This window comes from Lontra canadensis, unplaced genomic scaffold (genome assembly GCF_010015895.1).
Source record: "Lontra canadensis isolate GAN:19392208 unplaced genomic scaffold, GSC_riverotter_1.0 scaffold4, whole genome shotgun sequence".
Classification (NCBI taxonomy): Eukaryota; Metazoa; Chordata; class Mammalia; order Carnivora; family Mustelidae; genus Lontra; species Lontra canadensis.
The window spans coordinates 8,180,124-8,193,979 of NW_022630998.1; the positions used below are offsets into that span (position 1 = coordinate 8,180,124).

The 13,856-nt window shown below is 34.2% G+C and overlaps 1 protein-coding gene across 4 annotated transcripts in view; it reads right to left on the reverse strand.

Annotated features, from left to right (window-relative positions):
* Positions 1 to 13,856, reverse strand: part of FER (FER tyrosine kinase) — a 465,098-nt gene that overhangs the window by 359,596 nt on the left and 91,646 nt on the right. For 3 of the 4 annotated variants that reach the window (XM_032845246.1, XM_032845225.1, XM_032845234.1), the window contains exons 6-7: positions 3,248 to 3,431; positions 436 to 573 (exon numbers count right to left, since the gene is read on the reverse strand). In XM_032845246.1, the coding sequence (XP_032701137.1) occupies positions 436 to 573; positions 3,248 to 3,431 (322 nt within the window). Of the gene's footprint in view, positions 1 to 435; positions 574 to 3,247; positions 3,432 to 13,856 lie in introns of those variants that run through there. The other variant, XM_032845243.1, reaches the window with a different exon arrangement.

Here is a 13,856-nt window from a genome sequence, read left to right on the forward strand (position 1 = left end):
GATCTAGTCACATAATTTCAGCCTTAATTTCATTTGTGGAATATGGATATTAACCTGTTTTATTCCTGTCATAACAGTAATGAGTATACATGGATAAATAATTGATGCATCATAAATTTAACATACATATAAAGTCAATAATATCATCATACAAATGTTGAAAAAATATATAATTTCATGAATTAGATACAGGTTTAAGCAATGATACAGTAACAACTGACAAATTTTAAATTTAAAAAAAACATAAAGATAATTATATAAATTAGTTATCACTGAGAAAGAACTTTGAAAATAATTAAAAGCAGATAATCAGTAATATCATATGTCCTAACAAGCTCTTCAATATCTTATTTTAATTTAGTTAAATACTATGTAGTAGAAAGGAAAATAATACTGTCACAAATACTGAAAGAAGAATGAAAATATTATACATACCTGTGAACATCTATGAAATTATTATATTCTGTGCAAGGGTCTATCTGTTCAACTGACATTTGAATCTCTTTATGGACATTCACTATTTCCTCTGTAACAAGACTGGTTATCTGGCTGTATTCATCAAATATGCCTTTTCTGAAAACGAAAATAAAATTTTACAATATTTTTAAGTCTTCAAAGGAAACACAGGCCCAAAAAAGATTTAGAACAATAAACATAAGAAATGTAATACCAACATTTATAGATGGTGATTTTATGCACCACCTTATATCATATACCTGGATAGTTAAGGGATTATACAAAGGCAGAGATTAACAATTTATGTTTGATATAACATAATAACTGCAAATGATCTAGAATAAGGCATTACCTTTTCCAACACATATTTGACGTATCCAAAATGTAAGGTCAGGTTGACCATTTTCTATTTCTAAAGAGTGTCATAGAAATGCTCCAGTCCATCACATGGAACTGTGGATCAACTCCTGTCTCTTTAATGTTTCTCTCCAGTGGCTGCTTCTTCCTCAAATATCTGACCTCTTGGTTTTCTCTTGCTCCTAGGCCCCTGCTCTTTCCTGTATACTTAATTACAGAGTTCAACTCATTCTATATACCTTCAATGACATCTAGAGCTCTTCTCCTGACCTCTAGTCAGTATGAAAAATGTCACAAAACACATTAGCTTTATCTATTGAATACAAAAGAAAAACTACTCTGTAGCAAAGACCTGATCCCAACTTAAGAATGCTATGCTGTAAAAATATACCACTGGTCAAAAGTGGCCTCAACAAGTGTGGACAGACAGGCTTATCTTGCCTTTTCCCAAATAAATAAAAGGCATAGTTTGCTTTTCTTTTCTAAAATCATCACTCATAAAAAATTATTACTTACAAAATCTCTCTTATTCAGTGTTCTCCCAATAGCCAAATACTCTTTGGGGTTAAAAAAAAAAAAAAAAAAAAAAGATTCAAACTGCTTCAGGCAATGTGAATTTGAAATGATTACAGAAATCACCTGACAAAATTTAAAGAAAAGGGGAAGACAGAGGAAATTTAAAACAGATTTAGTAAACATCCTTGGGGTTCTGACCACAAAAGTGAAAGTACTGAATGATATGAATGTAAATGACCCTATCTAGATAACTCTCATAAAGCAATACCATAATATGATGTGGAGATGATTATTAATATCCACCTTTAGGACAAATGGAATTTTAAAAAACAAATTCTAATGTTGTTATGTGAATGTGACATGGAACTCAATTTCAGTGATATTATCATGCTTGAATATTTTAAATGCTGGAACTAAAATAATTTATTGTTAAAGATAATACGCTATAGGAAACTACTATATCTCAAAAAGACATCTAGGGATAATGAAGATGCCATTACTGAAGATTCATGTGAAGAGTTTGAAAAAATAATGACTCATGAAATGAAAGTAGGAAAGGAAGTATTTCTGAATCGAACTATATAATTTAAAGTAGACATAACTATGGGGTGCCTGGGTGGCTCAGTCCGTTAAACATATGACTCTTGATTTCATATAAACATATGACTCTTGACTGCAGGGTCCTGAGAGGCAGCCCGGAGTGGGGCTCAGCAGGGAGTCTACTTGAGACTCTCTCTCTCCCCACTCAGCGCCTCCCCCCTCACCTACTCATGCAAGCTCTCTCTAAAATAAATCTTTAAAAAATTAATAAAAAAATAAAGCACACATACATAAATTTATACATTAAATATTTTAAGGAGATATTTTATAATACCATTAAAAGCTTACATACTCAAGTCAACTAAAACGTTTTTTTATCTTTTTACTGGGAAAATGGGAGATCACCTAAACCAGCTAATAAAGCAGATGAAGTCTACCAGAGTGGTTAATCTTTTTCTATTGTATTGATATCTATGGTAAACATGTGTGCTTTTAACATACTGTCCAAAGTATATTGTTAGCTCCTTGAAGGCAAAAATTGCAGCCATATCACAGGCAGCATGTTTAGCATACATTAGAACTTCAATAAACATTTGTTGATTTTGATCTCACACAATAAAAGCTGGCATATAAGTCTTCAAAAAATTCTTTCCTTTGATGGAGCTAGAAAGTATAATGCTAAGTGAAGTAAGTCAATCAGAGAAAGACAAATACCCTATGATTTCACTCATGTGGAATTTAAGAAACAACTAACAAATAAAACAAGCAAAGGGGAAAAAAGAGGCAGAGAAACCAAGAAACAGACCCTAACTAAGAGAACAAACATGGTTACCAGAGGTGAGGGGGTGAGGTGATGAGTGAAATAGATTAAGGGGATAAAGAATAGACTCATCACAATGGGCAAAGATTAATGTATAGAATTGCTGAGTCTCTACATTGTACACCTGAAACTAATATCACAGTGTATGTTCACTATACTAGAGTTAAAATTAAAAACTTAAAAAAATTATTTCTTTGGATTACTCAGTCACTCAATATTTAAAACACTACCCTCTGAATATAGATATTCACTTCTCAACACTTGTGAATTAATGAATTTTTTTCTTTCCTAAATTTCCAGCTAATGGGAGTAGAATAAAAACATACAAAAAGAAGGACCGTTTTTAGGGCTAGCTGGTGGGCTTAGGAGATGAAAATAAACTGAATGGACACCAGAAGTGAAAATCAATCAGGACCAAGGTAAAACAGATCTGCCCATTGGCCTGGATCAATAATGAAGTTCACAAAACACAGACAACTTCTATCCAAAAGCTTACACAGGAGAGAAAATAACATTAATTAAATTAAATGAAAATGCCAAATACGAAATGTAACTTACAGTGCTTTTATCATTTCTTCTTGCATCTTTTGTAAGGAGTCCAGAAGCAAAGGAAGTGTGGTGTCATAATACTGATTCTGATGCAGCTGCGCCCCTTTCAATGCTAATACATACTGATTATGCAACATATGAAGTTTCATTGTCGCTTTGTCATATCGTTCCTTGGCCTTTTCGGTTTCTTTCCCTGAAAGAAACATTGAAGAAAGTTTACAAGGAGATAAAAAAGCTTTATCTTCTCCATATGCAAACTGAGTGACCACTATTTTATATTTCACACATTTTAAGAATAATAATAAAATTTTATTGAACATACACTATATGTTCAGCTCTACGCAAAGTACTACTAATTTGCTAGTACTATGCACACAGGCTGCTATGAAGGAGGCATATATTACAGTAAATGTTTTGTGAATGTAAATTAATATATAATTTTTTACAAAATTATACAGAAAAGTGATCCTTCTCATTTTCAAGCAGCTCACACCAAATTGCAACAACAATGTAAATGAAACTGTATAATCAAGGAAACAGGAACGTTTATAAATATAATGTTAAATTTTTAGGTCTGTATTTGAGGTATCAATAAAGACAAGGGGAGTCAGAGGAGGCTTTGTAGAAAAACCAAACATGGGGTGTATTCAGGAAGGTATAAAAAAGACAGAATGGACAAAAATTCCTCCTTTTCTTCCTTTCTTTCAATGCATATTATGAACTGATCACCACCAAGAACTGTGCAAAACATTAGGAATTCAGTACCCAGCAAAACCGAGTCCTCAACCTAGAACCCCTGGTCTGGTGAATTGGAATACTGAGGGTAATATGTTGAGAATAAGTGAAATTACATAGGCAAGCAAAGAAATAAGCTCAAAGAGGGTAAGTTTCAAAGAAGTGAAGGCATTATGTCTATAGAGGTAGGGCAATTTTAGTTGTGAATGATTTGAAAATCCAGCAGGGAAATGTAAGCTTGATATGGGAGAAGTCCAGGAGATATTGATATTATGAACTAAAATCTTTTGGGGTGACTTTAGTAAAATCGTTCAGAAAATATTTACAGATTGACAGTATAAATGACTCTATAAGTAAAATTTTTAAGCATGTCTTCAATTTTTGGTGCAAACTGAACAAATATATTTTATCAACTATTAAGATTTAGGGAATAAACTTTTCAAAATGTTTATTAATTTTTGCCCTCTTTCCAAGCATAATCCTCCAAATGAATCTTCTCCCAAAAAAAGATCTATGTTGAGAATTTTTGATGCCACAGGCTCCCCTCTGCTGCCACTCTGTTTCGGTGTGGCACCCACCTGAGTAGTCCCAATATGTAGGAGTTGGGAAAGCGTTCTCTGTTACAGGATGTCCTAGCCCGGGGCCAAAAGCAAAGAAAAAGTCAGTGTTTGGGGGTAGAGAGCAGACCGCAGACCCTCAGATAGGCACGGGCAGGGCAACAGAGTAAGAACAGTTCCCTTGCCTTTCTCATCTCCCCTCCAATTCTCAGGTATAGGAACCATATCTAGCTGGTAAAAAAGGAAATCTTTCTGGCACACTGGTAGGTCTCCAATACCTACAAACTCTATTGGTTCTAAGTACTAGAGCCACCACGGACTTCTAGGGAGCTGCACGTAATTATTTTACAGAGCATAACTCTAGCCATAGTCCATTAGCCAGTTCCTCCACATGGGGATATTACCCAAGTTATTTACAAATCGCTGCCCGAGATAACCTATTTTGTGTTATAAAAGGAAGAACTTTTCAAGGAGAAAATATTTTAATCACCAGAGTATCTTTTCTAACCCTTCTCTGGAAACAGGCTCTAATACCAGACTGGGAGGATGGGAGTCTATGCATTAATTCAGCTCTGATGTGAAGGGATCAGAAAAAAATAACATGAGCTACTACCAAAGTGGCTTTTCTCACTTTTTGACTACAGCTCACAGGATAATATATTTTATGTCATGAGCCAATAATCATATACATTTTTTAAATATGTAATTGAAATAAACTCATGAAAGTCATCCTTACTATCCTTACTATGAAGGATGTCCTGTGATTTCAAAAAATTCTATTATACTTGATTTTCAATTTTTTTAAATCTTCATTGAAAAACCAATAAATTTTTTTGCCTCAGTTAATACAAATCCCTAGAGAAATTTTTACTCATTCTGTATGGCACTAGGGATAATCTTTTTAATGTCACAATTACAAATCACTTCAACAATACTAATCATGAATGATTTTTAAGATTCTCAGGAACACATTCCCCTACATGTTCAATCATTACAATCATTTTTTACATTGACTACTATATTTATTTATCCATAAATATTGCTACTTGGTATCCTTCTTACAAAAATACATTTCAAAAAATATCCCAAGAGTCAATGTAGTTGACACATCTATGGCCAGCCTCAGAACCTCCCTCTAAAATAACAACCCCTTCTCCTCCCTAACTCCCCAAGTCAGAACGAGACTCCTGTATAAAACTAATACCCAGGAGCCAAAGCGCATATCCAACGAAATGGAAATCAGTGTTTCAGCTGGGAGCCAACTCACATTAATGTCTGAAGGTGACAGAAAAGTCCACAAACACATACTATAGAAGCTGTCAGAGCAGCCCTTTCAAGACCCTTTTCTTTCGTTCTTTTAATTTCATTTATCATTTTTAAGCTAGTTTACGGACACTTTACTTAAAATTTGGCAAAATCTGACAAGAGTTTAAAAAGTCATATAAATTACACAGACATATTGATCACAAGTAATAAAGACGTTTTCTAGAGTCTAAATATTGATAAGAAGAAAATAAAGCAAGCATTTTTCAGTCAAGAATATTTAAGTACTGTGTTCTAATTTGTTAATTTTTATCATAAATTCAAAAAGTATGATTATGTAGTAAATTCAATTAATTCCATATTTTATGTCACTTTTTAAAAAATATTACTTTTTATATGAACTCTATTATTCTTAATTAAGTACTTGGATTTTTTAGTGTAACTTCACGAGTCAAGCTCTCCACACAAACATTTTCATGTAGACATTTTAACCACCCATCTGTCCTCTTATTTGCAGATTTTTAAACTGCACACTACCCATCTGTCTTTCTAGGTGGTGCTGATGCACTAAATAGGCAACACTCAGCTAAGATTTTGTAATCTAAATTAACATTAGAAAAGTTAAGAATTTCTCACTTTCTTTTCTTTATGACAAACAACCTGCAAAAAGCTGTAGCAACCAAACTGAATTATCAACAGCTTATCAGTGGTCATTAACAGAATTTACAGAAAATTAAATGCCTTCGAAAATATCCAAGTCAGAATTCATTACATTCAAATACTGCTAATAATAAAGTTTTTAAAAAGAGTTTGGGGTTTAAAACTGAATTTAGGTATATGTCTTAGTAGGTTTTTGGTTTGTTGCTTTTGTACTCTATAGCTCACATACATTTATGTATTTGGTTATAAGGTGTACTTGTGCATGCACATGACTGATAACCTATCTATATCTACCTCCCACCTTCCCTCCCCTGTAGAAATCAGCAAAAAGTTTCAAAAACATGCTCACCTGCCATCATTTGGAAAGGAATTCTATTATATTTTTTCCTGATTCATTTTAAAATAATTATTTAGGTCCCATGAAAACTATATAAGTAAATTCAAGAAATAGTAGTACTCTGTGAAAACCAGTTACAAATAAATTTTCTTTTCATTCCATTCACTTCTTAAATACATTGCAAAAAACTAACACAATTCTTGCAACATAGCTTCTTTTATTTTTTTAAGATTTTATTTATTTATTTGACAGACAGAGATCACAAGTAGGCAGAGAGGCAGGCAGGTGGGGGTGGGGGGAGTATGCTCCCCACCCAGCAGAGAGCCCAATGCAGGGCTTGATCCCACAACCCTGAGATCATGCCCTGAGCCAAAGGCAGAGGCTTTAACCCACTGAGCCACCCAGGCACCCCACCACATAGCTTCTTGGTACAGAATCTTTCACATCACTATTAACCTTTCCGAACTTTTAAATAACTACATTTGAGCTTAAAATTAATGTGAAGTATGCAGAGCCAAGTAAATTTTTATTGACAGACACAGAATTATACCTCTGTTGCCATATGACTTTTTTTTTAATGATGAGAGGCATCGAAGCAGGGCATGAAGTTGTCTATGTGTCAATTAACAGGGAGGAAAACGTCCCATTTTTCCTCCTCCACATAATGAAGTTCACAAAGAGATTGAATTATAAGTCTTTTGCCACCACTTGCTGACAAATCTGTTTAATGTTTGTAATAACAGAGTGTATATACAACATGTCATGCCATAAACAATATTATGAAGCTAGCAAAACTCAATTATGTAAGTTTGACATTTACAAGAGACAGGCAAGACTACTCATTAAGCTAGCCTAGAAAGTCAAGTATTTTTTATTATAAATTTTGGAAGTATTTACCATTTGTTAAATGTTATGGTGGAAAGCCTCCTGATAATAAATGAGAAGTGATTATTTTCACAAAGTAGAATGCCTGCAAGATGACTTTACTTTCATTTGGGTAACTGGCTACCGTCTTACATTTTTCCTTCCTTTCAAAAATTCCTTCTCAACTATACAATTTCTACTTATTACTCTGAGCAAGAAGAAAATAAACAAGAATTCATCCTAATGTATGAGTTACTTGGGCCAAATGTCTACACATGTTTTTTCACATGAAAGTTAAAATTCAAATATGACATAAAGGAACAATGAATGAGCTACCCATTTTACTTGGCGCTGTTCAGACAAAAGCAGACTTAAGAAGTCGGGATTTTTTTCCCAGCTTCTCCTTTGATTAGCTGTGCAACCCAAGCAAGTCTTATAACCTAAATTTTAGCTTCTGATTTCCAATCCTGGGAGTTAAATTATCTGCCCTTATCAATTCACTGGGTTGTGAATGGAGACTGAATGGCAAAAAACTATCAATATGCAACAGCAAGGCTAAGGAAGACACAGAATTTGGAGAGTTGAAAAAAACCTTTTGATCATATGCTCCTATAAAGCATTAAAAATTACAACAGGTACATCCATACTGTGCTATTTTTAATAAATTTCATGGCACATGAAAAAACTGATACATCAATCAAGAAATATTTGCTGGATGTGTTATAGGTTCTAAAATGTTCAAGGAACTAAAACAGCATTTTTTTAAAGATTTTATTTATTTATTTGCCAGAGAGAGCGAGCACAAGCAGGGAGAGCAGCAGGCAGAGGGAGAAGCAGGCTCCCTGCTGAGCAAGGAGCCCAACGCAGGACTCCATCCCAGGACCCTGGGATTATGACCTGTGCCAAAGGCAGACGCATGACCAACTGAGTCACCCAGGCATCCCTATAGTGGTATTTTATTTAAAAACTGAGCAAAATACCTACAGAGTAAGCTCTCTAACTGTGCAATATATTTCCTTGTATATAGTGACTGCTAGATTCAACTGACAACAACCTTTTAATAACCTGCAAATTGAACGATATACCATGTGCAAATCTATATTCCATAATCTAACAAAGCTGTGAAGGAGAGGGTTCTGGATAGATGTAATGAAGCAACAGCATAATTCTAAATTTCTAACATAGCACCTGAAAATTTAATAAAAAACAAACAAAAAAAAATAAGCCCACATCCTTAGCAAAATAGGCAGAGAATGTCCAAATTTTAAATTGTCTACAAGTAGAAAAATAAACACCAAATCTCTGCAAAAGATCTCTCACCCTCCCACGGCAAGCCTGCGTGGGCACCAAAGGCTGTTCTGGAAAAAAAAAAAAAAAGAAGAAAAAGAAAGAAAAAGAGAAAAGCTAGCAGTGTACTTAAAGACTGATCAAAAAACATTATCAGAAGAAGAAAGCTCATTCCACATGTGAAAAATACTGGAAAAGCATAATGGCAGATCACAGCACTGACTGCAAGAAAGGGACTAAAAGTACATGTGAAAGGCAAGGGAAACAGTCTTAGAAAGGTAATACGCCAGGGGGAGAAATGGTTAAAATGAAGAAACTTTGGAAACTATGAAGTAAAAAAGAAGCAAGAGAGGAAAAAAAACCAAAAATCAAAATCAAAATAGGTAAATAAGGGGCGCCTGCGTGGCTCAGTTGGTTAAGCATCTGCCTTCGGCTCAGATCATCCTGGGAATGAGCCGAAGTCCGGCTCACTGCTCAGTGGGAAGCCTGCTTCTCCCTCTCCCTCTGCCTGCTGCTCTGCCTATGTGTGAGATATATCTCTCTCTGTAAAATAAATAATATGTTTTTAAAATATTTTTTTAAAAAATAAAAGGACACAACAGTCTTTATCAAGAGCATGAAGGTTATAAGATTTTACTCTATGTGCAAGCTAACAATTTAGCCTGCCTCAACTTCATGGAGGTGGGCAGAAGACACAAGCCTCCTGGGACAGAGACAAAGGACAGTTTATTTCTTATAGTAATATCAGTAGCTAGAGTATCATCATTCGTCAGTGGAGGAAAACACATTAAACCAAGTCAAATGACAACAAACTAGTAGAAAATATATTTACCGTGAATAAGAGATACAGGTATATTCACTGTGGTAAACTAAAAATTTAAGGGGAAAAAAAAGATCAAGAACTTGAAAGAAAAATGGGCAAAAGACAATCCACACACCCAAAAAAATACTTTAAAATGGACTTTAAACATATAAAAATAGTCAACCTTACTCCCTCACTCGTAATAAAAGAAATGCCAAGTAAAATTAAGAGATGTTATTTTTCACCTAGCAAATTGGCACTCTGTTTTGGCAAATGTGTGGAGAAACAGATACACTTATACATTTCTGATAGGAATGCAGATTGGTACAATCTTAGACGGTATAAACTACACACAACATTTATCTTTTACACCTGCAATCATACACTTCTAGGAATTTACATTAAAGATATTCCTCTAAGATTTGAAAAAAAAAAAAAACCCACACAGGTTATTCATGCTAGTAAATGTATATAACTGGAAAAAATTAGAAAAAAACTGTATGTCCATATACAGAAAGTACTTGAATGAACTTACAATGAAGTGTTATGCAAAAGTTAAAAAGAATGAGAAATAAAGCTACAAACTGAAGTATTGTGATTTTTAGGATAAAATATCAAATAGAAAAGCAAAATGAAAAGGAGTATCATAGTATGACAGTTTTTGCGTAAGAAAGAAAGAAATAATTAAAGAAGATAGAGTTCTCTAAGTATATAGTTTTATGCAGTTCTGACTTTTGGAACCATTAATTTTTAACCATTAATGAAACTAATAAAATCAATAAGAGAGGGAAAAAAATAATTTAAAATGGGATACAACAAAACAAGTGAACCAACCTACATTTCCGGAAATAACATAATCACACTGAAAAGAGTGGGGAAGAAAAGAATTAATCTAAGTAACATTGGAAACAATATTTGATTACAATGAAAAACTAAAGACAAAAGAGCTCTAAAGAAATTATGAATTGTAGTTTCTTTTTTCAGAGGTATGAGTCAGTAATTCTGAAATTATTTTCTGTTATTTTAGGATTGAGCAAGTAAGTAAATAGACTGTAACTAACAGAAGCCAGATTTCCCACTGTCAGAGAAAGAAGTTGCAAATACATGAATAGGAAAATACAGAATGAACACATGGCATTGGACTAGAACCACAAGTATCAATATAAACTCTTCAGTTTTAGTATAGATAAACAGATATAGAAATTAGGAACAGATATACTTGTGTGCATGTATGTATATACATTTGCTTATTTCTTATCTCTGTCCATTGAGGGGACCTAGAATAAAGACACACCAGTAGCAATGAGCACACGCAGTGCCCAAATGATGGTTTCTAAATACTAAATGGAAAAAACCATTAAAAGGAACTATGGTTCCTTAGAGAAATGGAGCAGAATTTAGAGCATGAAAAATATAATATGAGTGAGAAAATAAGTGCTCAATGAATGACAGGAACACACCAAAAAGACAGAGAAGCCATTTTCAATTTCTCTCTCTCAGAGACAGAGAAAAAACAGATAAGGCAAATATGGTAAAATACTAATATTTGGAATCTAAGAGAGGAATATATGAGTATTCTTTGTATTAGGTTTTCAACACGTCAATAAGTCTAAAATAATGTCAAAATAAAGGTTAAAAATCAAAAGCTGTGGAAATCTGACCAAGATTCAAAAGTATGTGAATATTCTCTAAATCTAAAAAATTGGAGTTATTTAGTCTACAGATGAAATGTCTCAGTGATTTTTCTTTAAATATCAAAATACTTCCCAAAATAAAAAAGAAAACTTGGTTTCAACATCTATGTTTCAAAGCAGATATTCCACTAGGAGTAAGATTAATACATAAAGCTAGCCAGGATGAAAAAACAAACAAACAAACAAACAAACTATCATTCCACTTTATAAGACTAGTCAAATGTGTGGAATAACATTTCCAGCAAATGAGGGGCTGTTATCCTTTAAATTTTTAAAGGATGTTCTGTGAGGGACAGACAGTCCTTTCTTAAAAGATGCTTGACAAGAAAATTAAAACAAAGGCTCACAAAACAGTTATAATAATGGTAGGATGTAATGTGAGGATATATGATTATAGAGGAAGAAGTGTAAAGATCGCCTTTTATTTAGCATGCATACCCCACCAATAAGTGACCTCAAACTCTGAATAAGGTGCTATAATGCATAAGATTATATAATAAATTGGTGAATACCTTTAATTAAGTGGCTTAAAAGCTACAGGATATACATAAACTATACCTAAAAGAAACAAAGTATTTGTTGCCTCAGGAGGAAAAAAAATAGGTAATGGGTAGAAGACCAACTCTTCAATGTTCACTTCCTGGTTTATATCTGTGATTTTGAATTTGGAACCACGTAAGTGAGAAGAGGGAGCCCAGAAACCACACTAAAAAAAGTAATCTCAAGAAAACTTCAACAAGCCCTAACCAGCATATCTACCTCCTTATCTGAATAAAGCTGTATATTTGGCCTTCTCTCTTGAACTATGACTATGAATAACCTGCCCTCACTCCTCACTAAAACCTATCCATTCACTTGGGCACTAGATTCATCACCTCTGTACCTATTCAAGGACATTGCTACAGCCATTCTTCCTTCATTCAGCTGCTTCATCAGCTTTTCCTTTTCTCCTAGAGCATTTTCATCAGCAAAGAAGCTGTAATTGTTCTTAATCTTTAAAAATAAAAAAAATGCTCCCCTGACTACGTTCAGTTACCTCCCTCTTTCTTCTTTCCTTTACTGCAAAACTACTGAAACGGTTTGTCTGTACCAGTGATCTCCAGTTTCTTTTCTCTCATTCTTTCTTAAACCCATCCCATTTTGGCTTTTCCCTTTACTACAATATTAAAACTGCTCTTTTTAAAGTCACCAATTACCTACACTTCACAAAATCCAAATCTTGGTCCTCATCTTATGTTCTAGTACTACTTTAACCTAACTGATCTCTTGTTCCTCCCTGAAATCCTTTCCTCTCCATTTGACTTCCAGAATAACACATTCTTTTGGTTTTCCTTTTATCTTGGTGTTCTTTACAATTTCCTCCTCATTTTCCTGACTTCTTAATGTTGGGCTTTGTCTTAGGACTCTTCTCTTTCCTATTTTAACTAACACCTTTGGTAATGCCATCTAACAGAATGACTTTAAATACCAACTAATATTCAAGTTTATATTTTTAATACAGACCTCTCCCAGGAATTCTCTAGAGCTAGAGATTCAAGTACAAACTTGTTATCTCCACCTAGATACCTAATAAGAATCTAAAAACCAAACTCCTGATCTTCACCTCCAAATCTGCTACTCCTGCAGCTCTTCTCCATCTTAGTTAAAAATAATACCATCCTAAAGCATAACAACAACAACAATAATAATAATAATACCATCCTTCCAGTTGTTCAAGCCAAAAATCTTGAAATCATCCTTGAATTCTTTCTTTCACACACTACACCACATTCATCAGCAAGTCCTTTAGGCTCAATTTTCAAGATACACATTTATAAATTCCTATTTCTGAATTTGCCTATCACCTAAAATTATTTATAATCCCAAAATTCAAGATCCCCAAATCCCCAAAATCCCCAAATCCCACACAGTGCTTTCCGGCCAATTGCAGATATGCACATAAGCATAGCAATAAAGGAGTCCTTTGATACACATGTTCCCATCAAAAAGGCTTTGGTTGCCTTTTTGTTTCAGCTCCTGTGCTGTAAGCTGTCCATTTTGCAGTCTATTTAGTTCCACACTGCCTGCATTTCTTGTGCTTTTAATTAATGAGTTTGCTATCTAAAATGGCTAAACATAGGGCTCAAGCGTTGTCTAGTATTATGATCAAGAAGGCTATAATGTTGATGATTCACAGACCTGTACCCCTGCAGCAAATAATACATTATATGTTATTTTTTTAAAAAGAAGGCTATAACGTGCTTTATAGAGAATATATGTGGGGCACCTGGGTGGCTCAGAGGGTTAAGCCTCTGCCTTCAGCTCAGGTCATGATCCAGGGTCCTGGGATCCAGCCCCGAATCCAGCTCTCTGCTCAGCAGGGAGCCTGCTTCCCCTCTCTCTCTGTCTGCCTCTCTGCCTACTTGTGATCTCTCTCTCT